The sequence below is a fragment of the Arachis hypogaea genome, chromosome 14 (genome assembly GCF_003086295.3).
Source record: "Arachis hypogaea cultivar Tifrunner chromosome 14, arahy.Tifrunner.gnm2.J5K5, whole genome shotgun sequence".
Classification (NCBI taxonomy): domain Eukaryota; kingdom Viridiplantae; phylum Streptophyta; class Magnoliopsida; order Fabales; family Fabaceae; genus Arachis; species Arachis hypogaea.
Window position 1 is genome coordinate 11728283 of NC_092049.1, and position 27402 is coordinate 11755684.

A 27402-nucleotide genomic window follows, 5' to 3' on the forward strand; every position below is an offset into this window, starting at 1 on the left:
TTTTTATTTTTTGAAACATTCTAGCACACTCATCTCCCATAAATTATTTTTTTAAAAAATGCAATTATAGAAACTAATGAATAACCAATTTATTTCATGTGTCTCTGAGAAAGATTGAAGATATTTTAATGTATAATTTAAGATTCAACACATGTGATACTTTACATAAAAAAATCTTGTTAATTATTGTGAGAAGCGTTACAAAATATGAATTGTAAAATAAAAAGACATTTAATATTATTAAAAAGAAATTTTAATTACAAGAATTATCTTGTGTTAATTATTACGAAAACAGTTACAAAGAATTGATATTGAGGTTGAAAGAAAAAATATATTTGATTTTATAATAGAATTACATCTATACTAATATGCTGACGTGGCAAAATTCTAAAAAATTTATATGTCATTACTTAAATATAGCATGATTTTAGTATTAACTTTTATATAGATAAAATAGATAGATAGATGCTTAAATACATTAAGGCTTTTGATCTCTACTAAAAGAGCTTTTCGCCCCCCCATTGAATTACATGTTTTATATACGCCTAGATTACACTTCCCGAGCCATTTTATGATATATACATATCCATGACCATGACTCTTCGATATATAAATTTTTTAGCCAAAATAAAAAAAGTCCATGCCATACTTCTGATTCATTTGCTAAAAAAAATAGGTATTTCTGTCAACAAAAAATATTCTTTGATAAATAATCTGAAATTTTATTATCTTAAAATAGTCATTTCTCAATTTTCCAACCATAAGTAATAAAGAAATGCTACATCTTTGACTCTTTTAAACAACTTCACAGAGAAGTATATTATATATGGAGAGAGCTTTGAATGTAGTTGCTGAAAGATCATCTAATTGTAAGACAGAACTATGAAGAAATCCCTTCAACAAGAAGAAGATAGATTCTTTCATAGTAAAAACCTGCTTTTTAAACCATAGTCATTTCAATTTCTAGCTCAAATTTCTCTCCAATAAGTTGTGACAATGCTGAAACTTCTATACTAATAAACTGTGACAAGTTATCAGCATGTGTCTGCACAATTCCATTCTCAATATTCAATTCATTACTTGCCAAATTCACTTTACCTAATCTCTTGTTCTTTGGTATCCCCAAGAATGTGATCTTTTCAATGATCAACCTTTGGTCCAGAGCAAATCTTGCATTGACTATATCAGATGTAATAAAAACACCATTGTTATGTAAAACAGCATAAAATCTGACCAATGTCCACTCTTCATTCTCTCCTGATATTTCAAGTGTTTCTCCATCATCCAAATAAACTTGTCCATAGCTAGTTTGGCTGCGGCTAACAACCACCACAAGATGAAACGCAGTCTTCCGGCCGGCTTCAGTTGTCATTGCTTCTCCTTGCATGACCAAAATGTTACCTTCACCAACATGCACATTAATGTGATCAGATGGAGCATCAAGAGTAACATACTTTCCTGATTTAGCACTCACTGAATTTGAGACATTGAAGAGATCAAACCAGTTTCCTGCAGGGAAGTATGCATTGACAGTTACAGCTCCAGATTCAAGCACAGGTGAGACTAAAACCCCTTTGCCAAGTAGAAACTGTGAATTTATGTCATATGTGGTGACATCCTCAGGGAATGAAAAGAAAAGGGGTCTTGCAATTGGTGTCCCTTTTGTGTGTGATTCATACATTAGTGTGTAAAGGTAAGGGAGGAGGCGATAGCGCAGGCCGAGCACTTTCCTTGCTGACGAAGCAACTGAATCCCAAAGATAAAGCTCTTGCCTGGTTGAAGATTTATCTGAATGATCTCTTGCAAAGGGGTAAAATGCTCCTAATTGGATCCAACGCCTGCAAAGTTCTTCGGTTGTGTTTGGTCCAAAACCACATATATCTGCTCCAACCATTGGAATTCCGAATATTCCAAAATTTAATATAGAAGGGATTGAGTATGCCAAATCGTTCCAAGTCGCGGCGTTATCTCCTGTCCAGTGAGCTGCATACCTACCAGAGCTTACAAAAGTTGATCTACTGAGAATGAATGGCCTTTTACCAGTTATATCCTTTAAAGCCTTGTAAGTTGCTTTGCTTTGTAAGAGTCCATACAAATTATGAGTATCATACTCAGTAATATTACCATAGTGTGAAGATGTTGCTGGTATTGTTCTGGTATTGATTGGTTTTTGAGTTCCAGAATCATTGATTATGTAGGGAGGGTTATCAAGATTGGAAGATGGATTAGGAGGAGAAGTGTTGAAATTAGCTATTTCATTCATATCAAGCCAGAGACCATCAAATGGGAGAAGCTCCCTAAATAATTTGATTTCATTACCCCAGAATTTTTGGCTTCTTGGATTCAAGAAATCAGGGAAGTAAACTGGTCCAGGCCAAACTTGACCAAGGTAATTGACTCCATTTCTCTTTATATAGATATCAGCCTCCAAGCCTCTGACATAAGTTGCATATGAAGTATTTACACTGATACCTGTTTGAAAAATTAGCTTCAAATCAATAACTGCTGTAATATGTTTGTGGATTGGTTAAAAGAGGTTGCTTGGTGTTGGAATTAGGTACCAGGATCTAAGATGGGAACATATTTCTGGCCATTTTGATGAAGAGTGTCAACAAATTTTCTCATCTTATTCAATGGGAAATTTATAGGATCAAGTGTGAAATCCTTATATGCATCCATTGAATCAATATCTGTCCACATAACTTCAAGGGGTATATTTGCTTTTGCATAGTTGGCAACCACATTTTCAAGATCACTCACATCCTTATAGCCATATCTACATTGATGAAAACCTTTCACAAAAGAGAGAATTCTTTTGGATTAGCATGTAAAGTTGGGATCCACAGACTTTTCTTGGACAAAAAAAATATTGTGATGATTTATCAACTTTGCTATAAGAATACATGGTACTAATTAAGATTTTCTTACCAAAAGACCAATAAGGCATTGGAGCAGGCCTTCCAATGAGTTCAGTGTACTGCTCCATCACTTGTTCCGGCGATGATCCGGCAAAAATGTAAAAATCAAAAACTCCACCAATCACTTTATAAGTTATGCGGTCACCATCATACACAACATCCATCCCATTGCTATTTAGCAGCAAGACCCCATGTGTAGCCCCAGCCTTAACCCTCCCATCCATAGATCCTTTCCTCATGTCCAAGTAAAAAGGGTGAAAGCCATAAAGGTTCAAGTCAAGGTTGGCACCATTGTCCATATTCCACATTGTTAATGTCTGGTTTGGCTGCAGCTTGAAGGAGCCCTTGGTGTGCTCACCAAGGCCATAAATGGAGGCTCTTTCCCTTGGCAGTGAGGAAGAGAGCTGAAGGTATTGGTCCTTGAACACAAGAAAAGTTGAAGGGTCAGAAGGGTCCGGTGAAGCATCAAAGAGAATGTCATTGGAGGACTTGCGCGAGATAGTGAAGCCGAATGGAATTGTGTTGTGGAGGCTGAATATGAGGTCTGAGTTTGGTGATGTTAGAGATAGTTTTGGTTCTTGATTTAGATCATAGCTATTGAGAGAATGAGAAGAGTATTGAGAACTTCTAGGAATCACTTCTTCTGGAATTTCCCATCTTTGGTGAATGGAATCTGTGATTCTTACTCTTAGCCTGTCCTTGGTTTCTAAACTGCAAAATTTAGAAATATGTATTCCATGTTAGCTTTAGAACAATGATAGTTGTACTCGCTTTGCATTGTATATCAGACCGGTTTACACCTGATCCAATGGGGATGAGAATGTAAGCCGGTTTGATACACAATGCAAAGTAAGTGACTACAACATTTCTTACCTGGCAACAAGGTTGAGGTGTGGGATGTCAGGCCCATAAATGGAGGAAGACTTGATGAGGTTAAGGTTAGCACTCAATGAAGTTCCTAAAAGATCTTCATTGTTCACATTTGAGATGGTGTAACCATAACCAACTACTTCTATTTCTTCTGATGATGATGAATATGTAACAAAATGGCAAAAGATTAGGCAAATACACATATAGAAGAAGCTTGTTATTGGTGGTGGAAACATAGTGGTTCTGGTTTCACTCCTCAAAACCGCACCCATATTATGCTTCTTAGTCTTGAATGTTGAAGATAGAAATTAGAAAGCTAAGGTATGCCGTTATGCTCAATTCATTTTCAATTATTGTAGGCTTAATTAAGTTTTTGTTACTTGTGAAATGCCCTTTTTTTATTTCTGTAAAAAAAAATTAGTCTAATAAAATTTAGAAGTTTTTTGTTTTAGTCTCTTTCATTAGTTTTTTAGAAAGGTAAAGACATTTTAAATATATGAATTGTTTAAGTATACCAATTGCACGATGATGTTTCGAATATTGGAAAAGCAATGCTTATATAATTTAGTTTTAGATGTATCTGTGTAACTGAACAAAAACAAATGTCTACCTTTCTAATCATTGTAAAGGCTAAAGATTTCTTTTTAATATATATATATATGGCCATATGGGTATATAACTATATATATATATATATTAGATTCGAAATCATGTTCCAACTTGAAACGAATCCAAGTTATTCTCTACATGGATATCAAAATAATGACATCATTTCTAAGACTTAGATTTTTAAATGAATCAATATTAGTTGACAAGCTTAGCTTTTTAGAACGAATTCTGTTCCAATTTTAACTCGGTTTCTTCTAAATATTTATATATATAACTATATCTTGCAATGAAAACTTTATTATTAACATAGATATCTATGTATTTATATTTTAATTTCATAGTCATGTTATAGCATTCTGTCACACTTATTTTAGATATAAAAAATGACATCTTAATTTTTAAATTTGGATCATCTAAATTTTAGATTTTCACTTGAGAGGGTAAAGTGTGATCTCTCGTCCTTGAATATTTTTTCTCTCATGTTTTCTCTTAGTCCCACCTATAAAATAAATTGTGAGAAATCACACTTTATCCTCTCAAATAAAATCCAAAATTTAGAGGATCAAAATCCTTAATTTTTATGTCATAATAATTATCACAATAATTTTAACTGGAGAAACATGAGAAGGAATTGCATCTATAAAGACAATCCTTCTTTTAGCTACCCTTCAACCTTGTATTTGAATTTCTAGTTTAAATGCCTTTCCAATAGGCTGTGACAATCTTGAAACTTCTATACTAACAAACTCTGAAAAGTTCTCAACATGTGTAACCATCTTTCTCATTGAACTTGTTCCATTCTCAATATTCAACTCAGTATGCTTAGGAATTCCCAAGAAAGTGATCTTTTCTATGATTCATCTTTGGTTCAGAGCAAATCTTCCATTAGTAACATTAGATGCAACAAAAACACTATTCTTCTGTAATGCACGATACAAACTTACCAATGTCCACTGATCATTCTCTCCTAACATGTCAAGTGCTTCTCCATCATCCAAATAAACTTGTCCATAACTACTTTTGCTGCTACTAACAACCACCACAAGATGAAATGCAGTCTTTCGGGCCGCGTCTGTTGTCATTGCTTCTCCTTGGATGGCCAAGATGTTACCTTCACTAACATGCACATTGATGTGATCAGGTGGAGCATCAAGAGTAACATACTTTCCTGACTCAGCACTCACTGAATTTGAGACATTGAGGAGATCAAACCAGTTCCCTGCAGGGAAGTATGCATTAACAGTGACAGCTCCAGATTGTAGCACTGGTGACACCAAAACTCCTTTGCCAAGTAGGAACTGTGAACTTATATCATATGTTGTGACATCCTCAGGGAATGAAAAGAAAAGGGGTCTTGCAATCGGTGTCCCTTTTGTATGTGCTTTATACATCAATGTGTAGAAATAAGGGAGGAGGCGATAGCGAAGGCCGAGCACTTTCCTTGCTGATGAAGCAACTGAATCCCAAAGATAAAGCTCTTGCCTGATGGAATATATTACTGAATGGTCTCTAGCAAAGGGGTAAAATGCTCCCAACTACATGAGGTAAATAAAAGGAATTAGATATGTATATGTATAGTAAACCTTCCAGTTTTGAGTTTTTCACAAAGAAATTATCCCATATCTTAGGATCAATTGTTACCTGGATCCATCGCCTGCAGAGTTCTTCAGTTGTATTTCCTAAGAAACCACATATATCTGCTCCAACCGTTGGAATTCCAAATATTCCAGAATTTAATATAGAAGGAATTGAGTATGCCAAATCATTCCAAGTAGCAGCATTGTCTCCAGTCCAATGTGCTGTATACTTACCAGAACTTACAAAAGTTGATCTACTAAGAATAAAAGGCCTTTTACCAATTACATCTTTTAAAGCTTTGTTGGTAGCTTTGGATTCTAGTAGTCGATATAAATTGTGAGCATCATACTCAGTGATATTTCCATAATGTAAGGATGTTGCTGGTACCGTTTTCGTATTGATTGGTTGTAGGGCTCCAGAATTGTTAATTTTGTAGGGAGGGTTGTCAAGACTAGAAGATGGATTAGGAGGAGAAGTGATGAAATTAGATATCTCATTCGTGTCAACCCAGAGACCATCAAATGGGAGAAGTTCCCTAAATAGTTTGATCTCTCTCCCCCAGAATTCTTGGCTTCTTGGATTTAAAAAATCTGGGAAGTAAACTTGTCCTGGAAAAAGTTGACCAAGGTAATTGACTCCATTTCTCTATATAAACATGGCAAATTAAGAGGATGTCATGTGTCATATAAGCTAAAAAAAGGGATATTAGTGTAGTTTCCCTAAAAATTAGGTGGAGAGTGTTTTTTGGTTGGGAGAAAATGCATGGTATTGGAATTAGGTACCAGGATCCAATATGAGTACATATTTCTGTCCATTCCGGTGAAGGGTATCAACAAATGTTTTCATCTTATCCAGGGGAAAGTTGATAGGATCAAGGGTGAAATCTTTATATGCATCCATGTAATCAATATCTGTCCACATAACTTCAAGGGGTATGTGTGCCTTTGTGTAGTCAGCAACCACACCCTCAAGATCATTTACACTCTTGTAGCCATAGCTACACTGGTGAAAACCTTTCACAAAAGAAATGATAACTTTATGGATTAGCATGGGAGCAAGATATATCAAAACGGGAAAAAGCAGAGTGATTTATAGTTATCACATGTTATATTTACTTCTATTATAAAACAGAATACTTTGAATCTAGAAACCACTATGTGAGAACAATTTTCAGTTAAAATCTTGTAATACTGATAAAGTTAAAGGAGTATAGATAAGACTTACCAAAAGACCAATAAGGCATAGGAGTAGGCCTTCCAATGAGTTCAGTGTATTGCTCCATAACCAACTCCGGTGACGATCCGGCAAAAAAGTAAAGATCAAGCACCCCACCAATCACCTTATAAGTTATCCGGTCACCACCATACACAACATCCATCCCATTGCTATTTAGCAGCAACACCCCATGTGTGCTTCCATCCTTCACACTTCCATCTTTAGATCCTTTCCTTACATCCATGTAAAAAGGGTGAGAGCCATAAAGGTTCAAGTCAAGATTAGCACTAAAAGTATCTGAATTCCACATGGTGAGTGTCTGGTGTGGCTGCAACTTAAAGGAGCTCTTGGTGTGTTCACCAAGGCCATAAAGTGAGGCTCTTTCCCTTGGGAGTGAGGAAGATAGCTGAAGGTACTGGTCCTTGAACACAAGGAAAGTTGAAGAGTTGGAAGGGTCCGGTGAAGCGTCAAAAAAAAGGACATCATTGGAGGACTTGCGCAAGATAGTGAAGCCAAATGGGGTGGTGTTGTGGAGGCTGAATATGAGGTCTGAGTTTGGTGTTGTGATAGAAAAGTTTGGTTCTTGTTTTGGATTGCAGGTATGGTTGGAAGAAGGGAATTGTTTGTTGATGAGAAAGGGGAGAAGAGGGAAATGGGAGCTTCTTGGAATCACTTCTTCTGAAACTTCCCATCTTTGGTGAGTGGAGTCTGTGATTCTAACTCTTAATCTGTCCTTGCTCGCAAAACTGCAAAAGACACATACAATATATATAACCAATTACAAAGTAGAAAACATATTATATACCAAAAACTATAAATAATGCACCTTCAATGAAAATTTTGCAGATTATACATGCTTCAATATACATTATGCTGTGAATGATAATCAATTATTATCAGTTAGAGGTTAGAGCAGCAGTTGACTTTGCGTACTATATTAGCTTCAGTATGTCTTACACAAAGGATGATGAATAGGAATGATCAATTATAAATTTTGCATACTGTATTAGCACTGGTATGTGTATGTCTAAGGCTATATTATCACTGTATAATAATACGCTTTTAAGGAAAAGAATGGTATATGATTTAGAAAACTCAATTAGATAAGTCAAAATAATCTGCATAACACAAACAAGTTTATATATGTCAATTCAATGGGGGTGATTAAATGGAAAATTATCAGTTTCCACGCTACTTTAATAGAATATGGTATGTCATGTACGAATCAGCTGCCCATGCCCATGTTATTTTCTTTATGAAAAAGTCTAGAGACAATTTTTATTAAAATTTGGCCAACACTTAACTATAAAAAAAAAGTGAGTAATTTCACACTATTGGATGAAATCTCACACCATAAAAAACACTAATGATAACTAATTGATGACTACAAATCACAAAACTTATCGACTCCTAACACTTTTCTTATTATTTAGTGAGGAATTAAATTCCTAAAATGTTCATCTTATTGATGAAAAAGACGAAAATAAGCCGCTAAATGTTTTGGCTTTGAAGGCTGCTGCTCTTCTTTATTTATTTATCTTATTTTGGGTCTAAGTTAAAGGGATATGTGATATGTCAGAGGGTTAGCAATACCTAGTAGAGGAAAGGAGATTCAATTAAAAGACACGTGTAAATGCATTAACACTTAATTTTTTTTATTTTTAAAAAATTATAAGATTAATATTGATTCTATAACTTAATTAAATAATTAAAAACTTTAATTTTTTCTTCATCCTAATTTTAAGAATCTTTATTATAATTTTTTTGATTTTTATCTAATTCTTTCTATTTCTCCATATAATATCGTATAAAAAAATACATTAGTTTTGGCTTATTTATTAAATTTGAGAATATAAAAACCATTTGTCGAACTAATTTTTTTTTATAAATTAATTTTTTTCCATTTATTTATCTATCTTTTTATTTATTTATTTATAATTTTCATCATCATAATCATCATTATTATTATTCTATCATTGCCACTATCTATTGCTATTATAATTGTCACTATAATTGTTGTTGCTGTGGTAGTCATTATTGTTATTGTTATTGGTTAATCGTAAACAAATTCTATTTAATTAATTAATTAATCAATCAATAATAATAATTGTGAACAATTTTTCTTTTAATTCTTTTGTAAATGCAGCCTTTATTTAATTTGAAAAAAATATTGTTTAAATTATAATCATTTGCATAATTTTATCTAGATTACAATAAATGTATTAAAAATAGGTTTAATTATTATGTTGGTCTTTACCAATAAGTTATAACTCAAATGACATAGTCTCCATACTCATTTAAGAGGTTTCGAGTTTCTCTATCTTTGGTGAAAAATGACCAAATTATAAAATTAAAAACAATATAGAAACCCAATTAAAAGAAAAAAAATATATAAACCTAATTATAAATTTGATAAAATTATAAAGACCAATAAAATAATTAAACCTTAAGAATATAGTTGAATTAAATTTAACTCATTTTTATATAATTAGACTCTTAAATTTGAACTCTAATTCTTTTTTGTAAAATGGAAGTTTTTTTATTTTTCTATAAAAAATAATTAGTAGTGAATCTCTTTTGCTTTTAAATATTTTCATTATGTGCTCTTTAATTTATGATTAGTTATTTCGATTTTGAAAAATACTTTTTTTTTGTTTTTCTGCATTATAGTCACGACTCACGACATACATGTTATGACACTTACATTTAGTTTAGTTTTATAATAGTATCTCTGATGTTATATATAGATATATTTTAATTTTATTTTTGACAGTTATTTTAGTTATATTATACCTCTAAAAATATTAATACCATATATATAACATGACAAACTGAATTATTAATAATAATACCTTAACTTAGTATCGCTATATGTAAAGTGACAATTTAGGATACCATTACGAGGTTATTAGTCATTAACTATTGGTTATTAATCCACTAAAAATCGCTATCAACAACAAATTTCTACAAAATTAGTGTGAATAATGTTCGTGTGATTCTTATTATGAGTAATACAAAGTTGAAAGAAAGAAAAGATGCTTTCAATTATGTTAAGTGTAAAACTAAAAATAGCATCAATTCCATATTTGATTAGAATGGAATTAAAAAAAATACAAGTATGTCATCTTCTTATTTTAATTAACAATGGAGGTATTTTCTTATATTTTTCTTTTACTCATAATCTTATATAGTGGGTACTTATTTTATTTTATTTTAATATTTAAATCCTAACTAATATTATTGCATAATCCATGACTTGTTCCATTATTTTTTTTTTCATGATAGTTATATTCTATCCTATCTATGTAAACATGCATGAATAATTTATATAATAATTTTAGTAAATAAAAATCAGTAATTTTGTGATAATAAATACTACATACATCATTGACTAAAACTAACTCTATTTAATCAAATCATAAATTAATTAGAAAAATACAATTCATAAACATAAAAATTTAAGAATATGATTGATTATGTCATCATATTGATGATATCAAGTTAAACTTTTAGATAATCATTAATCATTAAAAGAAGAACCCTATTGCGCTTAATTTAAAGTATTAAATAATTAATTATTTTATAGTATTATTATAATTAAACTATTAAAATAATTAAACTTAACATAATAGAATAATCAAATATATAATAAAAAAATAATTTAAATATTTTATAGTACTATAATAAATTTTTTTATGAAAATCAAATGATATTTTTATATACAATAACTAATTTTTTTTATATAAATTGCATGATTATTGTTGTGAGACTCGTTCAAAAAAAAAAGAAAAGAAAAGAAAAGAAAAATAACACCATTTATTGCAGCTCAGCCAAGACATATCACATATGGTGGCTAGAAAAAATGACTTTTAAAATTTGCCTATAAGGACAAGGTGACAATTTCAATCATAAAATACTTGTTAAAGAAAAAATCGGTTGCATGCTTACATGCACCATCCAGCCTTCATATTTATGTGTGTTTGTTCGTCAAATCTGGATCTTGTATTTTTTTTATTATTATATCTAAATGGTTAAAGTTATTAGAATATCATATGTCAAGAAAGACATCGCCATATGTGAACATCTTCGTTACTAATACATGTATGTATAAATTTGATTCAATATAACAATAGTACTTAATACTTATTGTTACCTGGCATGAAGGCTGAGGCGTGGAACATCAGGTCCATATAAAGTGTGGAAGACTTGATGAGTTTAAGGTTAGCAATCAAGGATGTCTTATTAGCTGAGAGAGCATTGTTATTGACACTAGATATGGTGTAGCCATAACCAACAACTCCTGATCCTCCTTTTCTGTGTGATGCAACATATGAACTTGATCAGTAAAAGATGAGGAAAGTGAAGATTTGGAGAATAAGAGAGGCTTTGTTCTTTTTCATTTTGTTGAATGGTTTTGGATAGAAAATGATGGCCTATCAATTTATATGCATTCATCTTGGAAGCTACGGAGGATTGTGGGGCCTATCAATTTAACTTGCAGTGGCAGATAGTAAGACAATTATTTGTTCCAACACTCACTCAACCAAGTTCAGTTGTCCAGTTCTTGAATAAAATATTCTCAATATGTGACAACTTCTAAGGGATAAAAATTTCAGATTTTATGTGCAGACAAAAATGTTATGTCTAAAAATGTTAAGTTCTTTTAAGTTTTATAACTAGTGTTAAAGAGAAATTAATTACAGTTACGCCAATGCATTCCTTGAATGCTTATAATGTTGAAGGAAAAACACGGTAGTTCAGTCTTTTTCTTGATACTTTAATGGTTGCATAATGCATTACCACATATCAAAAATTGGTCCACGTACTCATTATTACCACGTTAATAAATAAATAAATAAACAAAAAATCTTGCCGTTGTTTGCTTTCTTTTGTTTGGCTTGCAGAAACTGTTTCAGGTTAGTTATACGGCGAGTCTTGGGTATGATTTGTGTTATGGATTTTTGTGTATTTGGTATCTGCGGTGTGATTGCTAAAAAAATTTTGGAGATGACGATGGTAAGCGGTGGTTGTGTCCCTCGTGTTTTTTGTTGTCGTTGGAGAGGTGGTGGTTGTATTCCTCACATTTCCAGCATCACCATGCCTCCCTTCTCTTTCCCTCTCTCTAGGGGCAGAACTAGATTAGCTTTTAGGGAGGGACCAAAAAAAACTTTATAATTAACAAAGAATAAAATAAAAATTTTAAAAGGGACTAAACTAAAATTTATATATAACTTATAAGAAAAACTTGATAGTTGGGGGAGGCCATTGCCTCCCTTGGCTTGTACGTGGCTCCGCCTCTGTCTCTCTGCCTTTTGCCACCCTTCTTCTCCCCTTTTCTTTCATTCTCTTCCTGCTAAGTCTCCAGCGGAATTTTGACTTCTAATAGATAGAAAGTAATATGAAATTGAACATTACTTACAATAATATACTCGCTATATAATTATTAAAGAAAAAAAAGAAAGAAAATGAATAATTGCTATGGATGTGAATTCCTTTGATTTTAATTGAATTGAATATATTTTGATTTCACTTATTTATATAGTTTCCTAACTTCTATAAATAACAAGAGAGCATACTATAAAATATTTTTCTATAAAAGCTCCTTAACTATCCACCATTTTCTCTCTTCCATCATTTATCTGCCTCCCTTTGTTTTCTCTTTGCCTTTCTTTTATTCTCACAATTCTCCACCTCGTTCACAATTTGAAATCTACTCAAATTTTAAACGATCAAAATGTGGTATTCATATCCGGTTGCATTATTTTTATAATGACTGCCTATGTACCCTTGTTCAGAATCAAACCAATCGTAGTTCCTCTATTTCTCCATGTAATGCCTAACATGAAGCAATATTGAGAAATTCCAAACAGTGTTGGAACTTATTTTCTGACACTACTTTAGTCAACATATCAGCAGGATTTTCATCTGTGTGTACTTTTATAAGAGAAATGTTACCTTTCTCTATAACATCGCGCACGAAGTGATATCTTACATCAATATGCTTGGTACGAGCATGATGAACCTGATTTTTAGCTAAATGAATTGCACTTTGACTATCACAACTCAGATTCACGCAATCTTGCTTCAACCCTAAATAATCTAGAAGACCCCTTAGCCACAATGCTTCTTTCACCCCTTCTGTTACTGCCATGTACTTAGCCTCTGTAGTAGATAGTGCCACTGTAGCTTGTAACATCGATCGCCAACTAACTGGAGCACCTTGTATTTTATATACATAACCAGTTGTAGAATGTCTTCTATCTAGATCACCAGCATAATCAGAATCAACAAAGCCGCTGATTTGACATGATTTTCCACTAAAGCATAAAACTGTGTCAATGGTACCCTTCAAGTATCTTAATATCCACTTTACTGCTTTCCAGTGTGCCTTACCCGGGTTTGCCATGAACCTGCTAAACAACACTGACTGCCTGTGAAATATCTGTGTGTGTGCACACCATAGCATACATTAGGCTACCGACTGCACTAGCATAAGGTACATTTTCCATGTAAGCCTTATCCTCTGCTGTTGTGGGAGATTGTTTACCAGAGAGTCTAAAATGTGGAGCCAACGGCGTTACCACCGATTTAGCATTTTTCATTTCAAACCTTTCAATGACGCACTCAGTGTATCCTCTTTGGCTCAAGAACAATTTTTGACTTGATCTCTCTCTTTTAATTTCCATGCTTAATATTTTTCGTGCAGCACCCAAGTCTTTTGTTTCAAATTCTTTACCAAGTTGAACCTTTAACATATCTATCTCTACCTTGTTCTTAAAGGCAATAAGCATGTCATCCACATATAATAGAAGATAGATATAATCACCTCCAAGAAGCTTATGAATGTATACACAACAATCATAATTACTTCTGGAAAAACCTTGTTTTAACATAAAGAAGTCAAATCGCTTATACCATTGCCGAGGAGATTGTTTCAATCCATATAGTGATTTCCTCAAGTGACATACCTGACTTTCTTTACCCTCAACCTTGAAATCCTCAGGTTGATACATGTAGATTTCTTCCTCTAAGTCACCGTACAAGAATGCAGTCTTCACGTCTAATTGTTCCAACTCAAGATCACCATGAGTGATAAGACTTAAAAGCACCCGTATGGAAGTGTGTTTCACCACAGGAGAAAATATCTCATTGTAATCAACCCCTTCTTTCTGTGAGAATTCCTTTGCTACTAACCTAGCTTTGAATCTTGTACCATCTGACTTAGTAGGATCTTCTTTTGTTTTATACACCCACTTACAACCAATTGCAGTCTTTTCCACGGGCAATGGGACCACATCCCATGTCTTGTTCTTATGAAGAGATTGCATCTTTTTCTCCATAGCGACAACCAACTCTCTCTATCTTTGTCTTTGATAGCATGTTTGAAGGTGACCAACTCATCATCCTCCACTGAGAGTGCATAATCTACTAAGTTTACCTGCCCATAATGTCTCAAAGGCTTGTCTGACCCGAACTTCTGAACAAATTTATAATTTCTCTTTGGCCTAGTATATGTCAAAGAATCCTGCTACTGTTGTTGTAATGCATGTGCATTTTCTCGCTGAATTTTCTCATGATCAAGTTCATCCTCTGCATCATCTCGAGTAGCATTAGGATGCTCCACCTGAACATTACTAGAGTCTATTTGTTGGTATTTAGACTCTATCTCCACCACTTGAGTATTTGAAGTTTTTTCAACATCACCATCACCTGGCACCATATCTTTAGACAAAGCTACCATAGATCGTTCATCAAAGGTAACATCCCTACTAATTACAAACTTAGAATCATTTACACTCCAAAGGCGATAGCCTTGAACCCCTCTTGGATACCCCAAAAAGATTGCCTTCTTAGCTCTATCGTCAAACTTATTATCTTTGATATGATAATAGGCTGTGCATCCAATGACTCTGAGTTTTTCGTAATCTGCATGTTTTCCTGACTACACCTTATAAGGTGTGTCTCCATCTAGAGAAGAATGTGGGGATCGATTCACTATGTAGCAAGCTGTAGCAACCGATTCTGCCTACCAGTCTCTGCCTAACCCGAAATTAGAGCGCATACACCTTGCCTTCTCAAGTAGCGTACGATTTAGTCGTTCGGCGACTCAATTCTGTTGTGGTGTTTCTCTAACTGTCCAGTGTCTTGCAATGCCTTCTCGGTCACAAAACTCCTTGAAAGCCCCATTCGTGTACTTTGTGCCATTATCAGATCGTAGAGTTTTCAGCTTCCTACCTGTTCGATTTTTAACCATTGCTCTCCACCGCTTAAAAGTATCGAATACCTCATTCTTATGTTTGAGGAAGTAAATCCAAACATACCTGGAATAATCATCAACAAAAGTAACAAAATACCTGGAACCACCCTTGGAAGTAACTTTAGCCGGGCCCCAAACATCAGTATGCACGTAGTCTAACAACCCTCTGCTTTTATACTTGCTTGTAGAAAACTTCACTCTATGTGCCTTTTCATACACACAATGCTCACAAAATTTCATTTGTGGTTTCTTCATATTCTTCAGCAAACCTTGTCCACAAAGCAATGATAGACCTTTCTCTGACATATGTCCAAGCCGCATGTGCCATATTCTTGTGCAATTTGTTTGATCTCTACTTCCACTGATTCCAACTGCTAACTCACATGTGACTGTTGTCCCCAAAAGAGAATAAAGATTACCGTGACGAACTCCTTTCATTACTACCAAAGAACCATAAACAACTTTTAGTACCCCATTTTTCGCAACTATTTTGCAGCCATTTTTCTCCAACAAACCTATGGAAATAAGATTTTTCTGCAAGTCTGGAATATGCCTTACATCCTTTAAGGTTCTTACTCCTCCATCATGCATCTTGATTCTTATAGTACCCAACCCCACAGTTTTACAAGCATGATCATTGCCTATTAAAATTGTGCCACCATTTATGCTTTCATAGGTAGTAAACCACTTCCTATTTGGACAAATATGGTGAGAGGCTCCTGAATCAAGAATCCACTTACCGGAGATTTCATAAGATTGTTCTGTTATAGAGTAACAATCATCCTCATCATTTGAGACGTAGCTTGCTTCTTGCTTTTCTTTTGGGTTATCGTTGTTCTATTTCTTGAAAGTTATCTTCTTATTTGGACAATTTGCTTTGAAATGTCCAGCCTCACCACATTTAAAGCATGTTCTCTCCGCGTGAGGTCTAGATTTTGGCCTAGACTTTTCACGCTTATTACCTTTTCCTCTTTCATTAGTCCTTCCTCTAGCCGCGAACAATCCTTGTGCTTGATTATTATACTCTCTTCCATTTGAAGATGACATTACACTTGTAGCAACCTTACGTAGATTATCCGCTAAAAGTGATGCCCTCGTCTCATCCATGGTCAGAGTGTCACCCACCAGCATCAATGTCTTCACCAGATTTTCATAGGACTTCGGTAATGAAAGTAATAATATGAGTGTCTGATCTTCATCATCAACCGTCACATTTATATCCTTTAAGTTTGATATGATCCTATCAAACTTATTGATATATTCTCGAATTGAGGTGCCTTCCTCTATCTTGCATGTATACAATTTGGATTTTAAGTAGATCCTGTTAGTTAGAGTCTTCGTCATGAAGTTACTCTCTAACTTTGTCCAGACGCCTGTTGCAGTTGTTTCTTCATTTACCAAGAAAGCAACATCCCTCTCAAGGCATAAGATTATTGCAGCCCGTACCTCAAGATCTAATTCTTCCCAATCATCATCTTTCATTCCTTCCAGCTTTTTCTCTTTTCCTACTAGTGCCTTGTGTAACTTTTGTGATATAAACAGATTTTTCATCTGCATCCTCCAATAGGAAAAATCATTTTTTTCATTGAACTTCTCGATTTCATATTTGCCTACTTTGACATTACTACTAGTAGAAGCCATTATATTCAAAATTGAATTTTACCACTCAAATAATGAATAATATAACGTTAGCTCTTGATACCAATTGTTGAGTCTGCAGCGAAATTTTGACTTCTAATAGATAGAAAGTAATATGAAATTGAACATTACTCACAATAATACACTCGCTATATAATTATTAAAGAGAAAAAAGAAAGAAAATGAATAATTGCTATGGATGTGAATTCCTTTGATTTTAATTGAATTGAATACATTTTGATTTCATTCATTTATATAATTTCCTAACTTCTATAAATAACAAGAGAACATACTACAAAATAATTTTCTATAAAAACTCCTTAATTATCTATCATTTTCTCTCTTTCATCCTTTGTTTGCCTCCTTTTGTTTTCTCTCTGTCTTTCTTTTATTCTCACACTTCCCTTTCTTTCTTGTTAATGTTTATTTTAACAATGATGATAATGATTTTTTCATTTTTTTGTTAACAATAATAATTTTAGTGATGAATTGCTGTTTTGATTTTGATTTATTTGAGGTTATTGTTAAAGTTTTTTTTTATGCAGATGGTGATGGAATGGTAGTAGAAGGGGGTAGTGATGAGAAGAGAGAAGGGACAGTTTTGTTATTTAAAAAATTAATCTATCTAAAATAACGATTTTATAATTACGTTAAATCTCATTGGTGTGAATGTTATACTTACAAGTTACAACGAGTGAAAGGTGAATATCCATGTTATCATTGGTTAAAAAGTAAAAACACATCAACGCAGACACAAGAATAAATAAGAGAAGCACTTTTTCATTCCAACATTAAAAGGGCAATTAGTGAACAAGCATCTCCGGTTAATACAAGATCTGAATAAAAATCGCACTAAAAAAATGTAACATAAGCAACTTAAACAGATAAGTAATAATTATATCAATAATTAATTTCGTCTTTGACCCATAACCTTAAGGTCACACCGAGATAACTCAAATGTTTCTTTTTTTTTTTTCTTTTTTTCAACTCAACATTGATGTACATAAAACGATTGTGCCCCACAATCATAAATTCATAACTCAATTTCACATCACACAACTAATGCATTTAATTGTTTTTGGTACAGAACTTGACTAATGAATTCAGACAACAAGAAGTGGATCTAAATATGGGAAAAGTCTAGGGGCTAACAACTTTATTAAATTCTAGCTAACATATAACCAGCAAAAAAAAGTGAGCTGTTAAATGAAATCTCACACTAATTTCACACCATTAAAACTATCATTGATAACTATTTGATGACTACAAATTACAAAAATTACTATTCCTCTAGCACTCTTCTCTAAATATATAATTCTTACTTTCAAAAACCAAGCTTAATACTAACAAAAATAACAAAGTATAAAGTAATGATTTTTCACTCTCTATTCTAACACTTCCCATGTAACTGATCACAGGGACGCTCTGTTCATTCCTAAAGAAATTGTTGGGATCAACCTTAGTCTTAATTTGAACCAACCTATTGAAATTATCCTTAAAATACTCATAACCATAAACCCTACCTTGATAGTAACTGTTTTTACCATGGTAGTTTATACCCAAATCAAGATCCTTGTAATTGAAATAAGCTTGTCTAGGATTCTTGGACACAAAAGCAGCCATGTACCTATGAAGTTCCCTAATCATGTTTATGTACTGATCTTCAACCTCTTTTCCTTTTTGATTCCAATTTGCATGGTACTGAATCTTCCAAAGATTCCCAGCTCTATGAGGTATAGGTGTTGCATTTGAAGGAATCTCAGCCATTCTTCCACCATAAGGGTTGAAGTACATTGCACCATTCTCCAACTCAATCATCTTCTTCCAAATCCCTTCCCAACCCGCTTTCGAAATCGGTTTTCGAACATAATCAGATTTCCTCTTGAGGTGTTTGAGTGTATACTGTGGAGTTCTTTCAAGCAAAATCTCAACTGGAGTTGTGGAAATGTCCATGTTGTCCCAAAACAACACAGATTTGAGCCATGTTGTTTCAATACAATCTTGTTGCCTTAAACCCATTTGAGGAAATGTCTCATTCATGAGAGACACAAGGCTTTTTGAGTCACCAAGGAACATTGCTACAAAGGTAGCCCTTATTGTCTTTGTCAAAGTTTCAGCACCATTTGCAACTTCCAAAATCAGCCTAATGAAAAGATTAGGATCAGTATTTGGTGCAAAATATTGCCAATTATAAACTAGTTCTGTTGCATTTTGCTCCAAGGTCCTTGGAACTTGGAAAACGGTAACTGTCTCCGGAACTCTAACAAGCTTGATTTTGTAGGAAAGGACAACACCAAAGCTAGCACCACCACCACCTCTAATAGCCCAAAAGAGATCTTCACCCATGGAATCTCTATCAAGCAATCTACCTGCATGACATATTTTCGCATTTCACCCACAAATCTTATTTACACCAAAACTATACTCATATATGAATTTTTCAGACAGTATATAAATCTATGTGGTTTTTTAAATATATACTATTTACTTTATTTAAAGTTTAAACTAACAAAATTATTTAGAGTTTAATTTTCATGAGTACCTTGAACATCAAGTATTTGTGCATCAAGAACATTGTCCACTGAAAGGCCATATTTTCTCATCATATTGCCATAGCCACCACCACTTAGGTGTCCTCCAACACCAACATTGGGACCCACCCCTGCTGGGAAGCCATGAATTTTACTCTTGTGAACAATATTATAGTAGAGCTCACCAAGTGTTGCACCAACCTGGACCCAAGCTGTTTCAGTTTCTATGTCAATCTCAATGGATCTCAGATTGAACATGTCCAAGATGAAGAATGGAACATGGTTATGAGTCACATAAGAAACACCCTCGTAATCATGGCCTCCGCTACGAATCTTCATCAGCATGTTGTGTTTCTGAGCACAAAGGATGGATGCTTGTACATGGGATACATGCAAAGCAGTGATTATAAGGAGTGGTTTCTTTGTTGTGGAGGTGTTGAAACGAAGGTTTCTAATGTAGGATTGCAACACTGAAGAGAACGAAGCATTGTTTGGTGTGAAGATTGATTCTGTTATGGGGTGAGAAGAAGAAGAATCAGAAGTAGTGTTTATAAGGCAGTGAATGAAACTAGTGTTGAACTCTGCTGCTGAATATGTAGCAGAAGAGCAAGGAAGTGATGAAAGGAACACAAGAGTGGAAAGAAACCATAGCATTGGTTTTGGAGATAAGATTGGTTCCATTTTTGTTTTGTACTTTAGGTTGAAATAAATCTTATATCGAAGTTTTGAGATTATTTGATAAGCTATGAACGTTTATCACGTGGATTCATATATTTCCTGATAAAACATTCGTACTGTATGATTGAGATCAATGACTAAAATCACTATAACACTCCAAACATTGAAACATTTGAAATGCTTTGAACCAATCAATTATTTACATTAGTTTTTGGCACTTTATGGCAAGAGCCAATCTTATATTTCCACAATCAATCTTTCCCCCAAACAAACCAATTAAAAAACTACAAATTAATTGATCATTATTCTTGAGTAACCACCATTATCCAAAACCATCTCATATGGGACAACAGGGATGCTCTGTTCGTTCCTAAAGAAGTTGGCAGGATCAACCATGGTCTTGATTTGAACCAACCTATTAAAGTTATCATTGAAATACTGATAACCATAAACCATGCCTTCAACATAGCTGCTCTTACCATAATGGTTAATGCCCAAATCAAAATCCTTGTAATTGTAGTAAGCCCCTCTTGGATTCATAGACACAAAAGGAGTCATATGCTTATGAAGTTTCCTTGCCAAGTTCATGTAGTAATCAGCAACATCTTTCCCTGGCTCAAACCAATTTGCTATGTATTCAACCATCCACAGGGTCCCACCCCTGTAAGGAAAAGGTGTTGCATTTGATGGAATCTCGTTCATTCTTCCACCATAAGGAGTGAAATATAGTTTAGTATCCTTCAATTCAATCATCTTCTTCCAAATCCCTTCTAAACCCACTTTGGAAATTGGTTTGTTTACATAATCTGATTTCATCTTAAAGTAATCAGATGGTAGGTCTCTATGAAGCAAAACCTCAAGAGGCGTTGAAGGGTTGATATCACTCCAATAAATCACTGTGGATTGAAGCCAAGTTGTTTCAATGCAATCTTGTTGCTTCAAACCCAATTGAGGGAAATTCACATTCATAAGAGAGACAAGGCTTTTGGAATCACCAAGGAATAAGGACAAGAAGTTAGCCCTCACTGTCTTTGTTACATTTTGTGTGCTATTTACAACATCCATGATAAGCCTAATGAAGAGGTTATTGTCAATGTTTGGTGCAACATGTTGCCATGTATAAATTATATCTGTGGCATTTTGCTCTAGTGTTTTTTTAACATGAAAAACCGTCACTATTTCTGGAACTCTAACAAGCTTGATTTTGTAGGCAATGACAACACAAAAGCTAGCACCACCACCACCTCTAATAGCCCAAAAGAGATCTTCACCCATGGATTCTCTATCAAGCAATCTACCTGCATTTAGATTCAAATTAGTAGATTAAGTGATAAATTAGAATAAAGCTAAATACAACATTACAAATTTTATACATATCAATATATCATGAATAAAATCTACATATATTTTATAAGTGTAAGACAACTTTTACTTGGTGAGCTAATTTTTTAGGTTTAGTTAAGCTATTGACATTTGAAAGGACAAGAGTACCTTGAACATCAACTACTTGTGCATCAATAACATGGTCCACAGCAAGACCAAACTTTCTCAACATGTTGCCATAGCCTCCCCCACCTATGTGTCCTCCAACGCCAACAGTGGGACAAACTCCAGCTGGAAAGCCATGGGTTTTACTTTTCTCGCCTGTAAGTGTTGCATCCGTATAAAATATCTGACAACTTATGGTACATAAATAAAGACAATTTAATTTTTTCTAAAAAGAAAGTAAGTAAAATATTGACTTAATACTCAAAATGGCCCTTAAAATTTGACCTCCAATTCAATTTAGTCCCCAAAGTCTCTATTGACTCTAATTGTACCCTAAAATTTTGACTCGCACCTCAAGTTGGCCCTTCTGTCGTTTTCCGTCACCGGAAAGCTGACCTGACAATTTTGGTTGACACCTAGCAGCAAAGCAGTTAGATGATGTGGCGAAATGTTTGAAGGCATAAATTTAATCCCTAAAAATTTCAAATAAAACATAGCAGCCCCAATTTTTCCAAATCGCAAGAGTCTCTCGAAGATAACCAAATAACATCAATCAATTGGATCCAAAAAACATTTAACCGTGTATGATAAACGGTTACAAATTAGTCAACAATTCATCAAATATTAGAAACCAATCACTACGGTAGCGTTTGTTTTGAGGTACTGAAACAGAGACTGAGAGACTGAGACTCAGTATCATGTTTGTTGGTTCAGAGACTGGTACTAAAATTTCTGTCTCTGTCTCCAAAATTTCAGTATTTCAATACCTCCAAAAAGTAGGAACACAGGAAACTAAAATTTTTAGAGATGGAGACTGAAACTTTAATAACATTTTATATCTAAAATACCCTCATTTCAATTAATTAATTCCAATTTTACCCTTTATGTAAATTAAATTAGAATTTTGTTTTTGTTTCAATTTCTATTTCCCATTTTGCACCAAAAAGAATACTGAGATTTATTTCAATCTCTGTCTCTTAGTCTCTGTCTCTCAGTCTCAGTCTTTTCGTCTCTGTCTCTCCACTAAACGCTACCTACCTGTTCTTGATTTTCTGACTGTGAGTAAGTGGGTTGGGTGAGTATAATCTCTGAAGCTTGTGTATCATCAACAGCAAGATGTGGTACTAATGGAGCATTTTCAGTCACCTCACCAAATCTCACATGTATTTTCATAGATCAATGCAATTTTTCAAAGATATACAAAAGTTGTTCGGTTGTTCTATACCACATCTCATAAATTTCACCGCATAGATTATTGTGTCTATTAGATTTAAAATGATCAAAAGGTAACAAGAATGTATTGAATGACATACGGCATGACTCTACCATTAAAATTACATAATTTTCCAATGAAAAATCAATTAAAAAGAACAAATAAACAAACTAACCAGAACTGCGCAGCTAGAATGTCAAATTAAAAGCTAATATTTTGCAACAAATAATAGAATCAATTCTCAATTAAAATAGGATATGAAGGAGTAAGTTTATCATTTTAAAATGGAATATGAAGAATCAATAATTACGTTACAAAAAATTATAGGATTCAGTTGTTCACCACCATATACATACAAAAAAATTAAACCCTAGCATACAAAAACTCTACTATCATCAACAATCGTAATCAAGCAAAGTCCCCCAAAATTTCACTGATGAAATAGAGCGAAAAAATGAAGAACAAACTTTATACAACATTTTGCAAAAAACAGAGTATCGTATGTTGAGAGCAACGATTTTATTACTAACCTGTTTTTGAAGAGATGAGAAGGCAATTAGTCTTCACAATGGGGGGCGAAACAAGTAAGAAAAGCTTCAAGCTTTAGTTACAGTGACACCCATGGTTCTTTTCTGAGGGTACGTATACGAGGGGAGGAGGAGGAAGAAAGAGGGTCAGTTGAGGGTTTCATTTTCAAGTAGCTAACGTTTGGGTTTTTGCATTAACCCCTTTCTCATGTCAAACGATGTCGTTTCTAAATAATTTGGGTGCCAAGATTTAAACGACGTCGTTCTGATAGTGCCAAGTGTCAACCAAATTTGTCAGGTCAGCTTTCCGGTGACGGAAAACGACGAAATGGCCAAATTGAAGCGCGAGTCAAAATTTCAAGGTACAATTAGAGTTAATTGAAACCTTAAGAGCTAAATTGAATCGGGATCAAATTTCAGGGGTTATTTTGAATATTAACTCGTAAAATATTAGTATAGAGTATAGAGTACAAACAATATGTATTGAAAAAAATTAATGTCGTTTCTCTATGGCAAATAAATAGTGATAATTGTATATTAAAAGAAAAAAAAATAAGATATTGAGAAAATTGTCAAATTCGTTCCTCGTTCTTTAAATTAGTTCTCAAAATTTTTTTTAATCAAATTCATCCTTTACAGATTTTAAATGATTCGCTTTAATCCTTTTATTATTTTTTTTGTTGACGGCACCAACATTTGTTAATGTAGCACAGTAAGTAATACTACAACACATACATAAAAGTCTTAATTAACTATTATTATGATAAGTTTATAAAATTAGATCAAATCAAAATCTAATTGAGGATAGAACTTGAGATATTAAAGTTCTTTAATTTAGAGTTGATTTGATCTAATTTCATAAAGAGTAAACTACCAAAAATACACTCGAATAATTTTATCACGGGCAAAAATACACCCAAATTTTAATATCGACAAAAATACTCTCAAGTAATTTAATAGCGCAACAAAAATGCCCAAAAAATATTGTTTTTGTAAGTGACAAACGACTTTTGTATTTAACAAACTAATTATACATTTAATCCAAAATTTTATAGAAATATTTACATAACTTTTTAAAAATACACACAAAAAAAAAATAAAAATTTGATCTCTATATTTTTATTTTATTTTTTAAAAATATTATTAGTTGTTGACAAAAAAATCACAAAATATATATTTAGCAAAAAATCTCCAAAATTTAAGAATAAAAATATTTTATTTGTCTAATTATGCTTGCAAAAAAAATCACATTAAAATTTAATTTCTAAAATATTTTTTGAGAATACATATTTAATATTGGGCATTTTCGTCACATTTTAAAATTATTTGAGGGCCTTTTTTATTGATAACAAAATTCAAATGCGTTTTCGTCAATGAAAAAATTATTCGGGTGCATTTTTTATGGTTTACCCTTTCATAAACTTATCATGTTAGTCGCTAATTAGGACTACTATGCGTATATTGTGGATCATTTAACGTGTCACAACAACAAATTTTGATGCTGTTAACATAAAAGGACTAATAAAACTAACTTAAAATTTTTAAAAGACAAATTTAATTAAAAAAATTTTCAAAAACTAATTTAAAGAATGATCATCTTTTCGAGACTAATTTGATCGGTTATTAATAAGATATCGATAAGAAAATATCACAAAAGTATATTGAATAATGTTATTATTATTATATAACCAAAGCATCTTGCACGCACATGTAATTTACTATTTTTATGAGTAACATTATAATGACAAAAGTGTATTGACTAATGTTATTATTATTATATAACTAAAGCATCTTGCACGCACATGTAATTTACTATTTTTATGAGTAACATTATAATGACAAAAGTATATTGAATAATGTTATTATTATTATATAACCAAAGCATGTTGCACGCAGATGTAATTTACTATTTTTATGAGTAACATTATAATGACTTTTATGTGAAAACTAATATATAAATACTTTTGATTTATAAATTTGTTAGACCTTTAGAATTTGCTATTTGGTGAATGTTATGGTATTTTTGAGATTGTGCTTAACTTATTAAAAAAGATAAATAGATAATATTTAATAAATTTTAAATATTTTATTTTTTACTTTAAATATTTTATTTTTTACTTTTAAAAGAAAGTTAGGCAATTTAGGCACCATAATAAAAGGCAGCATAGAATTTACCTTATTATTTTAATATATATCTAACACAACCCTCTCGATTGAGAGTTTTCTTAGGCTTAATAGCAGACAATGTCTAAGTCTATTTTCTCAGTGTTAAATTTTATTTTTATTTTTAACAAATGGCCTAAAAAACATCTGTATATACACATAAATAGTTTAATATTTAGTTAATTATTTGAAAAAGTAAAATAAATTGCATAATTGTTTCTCACCAATTGTATAGTAGAGTTCACCAAGTGTTGCACCAGATTGGACCCAAGCTGTTTCAGTTTCAATATCAACGTCAATGGATCTGAGGTTGAACATGTCAAGAATGAAGAATGGGCTCTCTGCCACGTAAGACACTCCTTCATAATCATGGCCGCCGCTACGAATCTTCATAAGCATGTGGTGCCTCTGAGCGCAAACAACGGCTGCTTGCACGTGAGATGCATGCAATGCAGTGATTATAAGGAATGGTTTCCTTGTCGTGGAGGTGTTGAAACGAAGGTTCCTAATGTTCGATTGCAACACATAAGAGAATGATGGATTGTTCGGTGTGAAGATTGATTCTGTTATGGGGTGAGAAGAAGACGAAAAAGAAGAAGAATGGTTTACAAGGCAGTGAATGAAAGTTTTGTGAGCAGAAGAAAAAGAAAACGGGAGTGATGATGAAAGAAGCAATAAAATAGTTGCTGTGAGCAGTTCCATTTTTCTTCTCTTCGTTCTTATTTGGCACGACAATTATTATCAAGTACTTATTATGGTGTCTATATATAGTTGCTTAATCTATTAAAAAAATAAAATTAATATTTATGTTACAGTATGGAAGGATAAGGATAAGGATGAATGCTTTATGGGTGAATCTAATTTTTTATACTGGAAAGGAACAAATTTTCATATAGCACAATTAATAATGTTTAAAAAGAAGAATTTGTTTGCCTATAAAAATATGAACGAGGCAATAGAATTTAACACACATAATTACAAATATTTTTCTTTTTTCTCTCTTTACAGTAATAATAAATAAATGCAATTCTCTCTCTCTATACTTTTAATACTTCTTTCTATCTTTATATATATATATATATATAAATCATTATTAAGCTAATTATATTAATGCTAGAGTCTTCTATTTATACATCTTTATTTTATATTTAATATATCTTTTATTTATTTTACAACACGTTATCAGCACGAGACTCTCATCAAATTTTTAGGAAGACTCAAGTAACAAATTTTCATTATGTCGAAACTCTCTCATCTTGAATTTAATGCTCTTGATATATCTGGAAACAATTATTTATCATGAATATTAGATGCTGAAATCCATCTTGATTCAATTGATCTTGAAGATACCATTAAGGCTGAAAAATAATGCATCCCAGAAGGATAAAGTCAAGGCCATGATTTTCCTTCATCGTCATCTTGACGTATGATTGAAAAATGAATATTCCACATTAAAAGATCCTGCAGATCTGTGGAAAGACCTTGAAAAAATGTACAATCATGTGATACTTCCTCAAGCCCGATATGTTAGAGAAAACTTTCTCAACCTTCCATGCCTCGAATGTGCTCCTGCAGCAGCAGTATCGAGAAAAAGGATTTAAAAAATATTCTGAGTTAATTTCTTGCCTTCTTGTTGCTGAACGCAATAATGAGTTGCTCTTGAAAAATCATGAAGCGCGCCCAGCTGGCGCCGCCCAATTTCCTGAAGTAAATGCGG

At 33.0% G+C, this 27402-nt stretch overlaps 4 protein-coding genes across 7 annotated transcripts; all 4 read right to left on the reverse strand.

Moving 5' to 3' along the window:
• Positions 1-698: 698 nt before the first annotated feature.
• LOC112741510 (alpha-glucosidase) lies at positions 699-11600 on the reverse strand. 2 transcript variants are annotated; one of them, XM_072213762.1, is made up of 7 exons: positions 11344-11600; positions 7200-7936; positions 6039-6988; positions 3792-5932; positions 2929-3629; positions 2562-2792; positions 699-2472 (listed from the first exon to the last, which is right to left on the reverse strand). In XM_072213762.1, exons 4-7 carry the CDS (start codon positions 4058-4060, stop codon positions 941-943), a joined length of 2733 nt encoding a protein of 910 aa, XP_072069863.1. In that variant the 5' UTR covers positions 4061-5932; positions 6039-6988; positions 7200-7936; positions 11344-11600; the 3' UTR covers positions 699-940. The 2 variants fall into 2 exon arrangements, with proteins under 2 accessions (XP_072069863.1, XP_025646308.1); XM_025790523.3 differs by lacking the exon at positions 11344-11600 and adding an exon at positions 8017-8299.
• On the reverse strand, positions 5255-13596 carry LOC112742239 (alpha-glucosidase-like). The gene is made up of 7 exons (XM_072215566.1): positions 13146-13596; positions 12976-13026; positions 11344-11395; positions 7200-7936; positions 6777-6988; positions 6039-6620; positions 5255-5932 (listed from the first exon to the last, which is right to left on the reverse strand). The coding sequence occupies exons 1-7, from the start codon at positions 13594-13596 to the stop codon at positions 5255-5257; spliced, it is 2763 nt and encodes a 920-aa protein (XP_072071667.1).
• Positions 13597-18129: 4533 nt separating this feature from the next.
• LOC112741511 (berberine bridge enzyme-like 8) lies at positions 18130-20456 on the reverse strand. Its single transcript, XM_025790524.2, has 2 exons — positions 19628-20456; positions 18130-19454 (listed from the first exon to the last, which is right to left on the reverse strand). Exons 1-2 carry the CDS (start codon positions 20295-20297, stop codon positions 18376-18378), a joined length of 1749 nt encoding a protein of 582 aa, XP_025646309.1. The 5' UTR covers positions 20298-20456; the 3' UTR covers positions 18130-18375.
• A 1-nt stretch (position 20457) lies between these two features.
• Positions 20458-26462, reverse strand: LOC112741512 (berberine bridge enzyme-like 8). 3 transcript variants are annotated; one of them, XM_072213763.1, is made up of 4 exons: positions 25910-26423; positions 22135-22198; positions 21786-21973; positions 20458-21592 (listed from the first exon to the last, which is right to left on the reverse strand). In XM_072213763.1, the coding sequence occupies exons 1-4, from the start codon at positions 26385-26387 to the stop codon at positions 20586-20588; spliced, it is 1737 nt and encodes a 578-aa protein (XP_072069864.1). In that variant the 5' UTR covers positions 26388-26423; the 3' UTR covers positions 20458-20585. The 3 variants fall into 3 exon arrangements, with proteins under 3 accessions (XP_072069864.1, XP_072069865.1, XP_025646310.1); XM_072213764.1 differs by having other exon boundaries at positions 22135-22178; positions 25910-26052; XM_025790525.3 differs by lacking the exon at positions 22135-22198 and having other exon boundaries at positions 21786-21938; positions 25910-26462.
• Between the last annotated feature and the right edge of the window lie 940 nt (positions 26463-27402).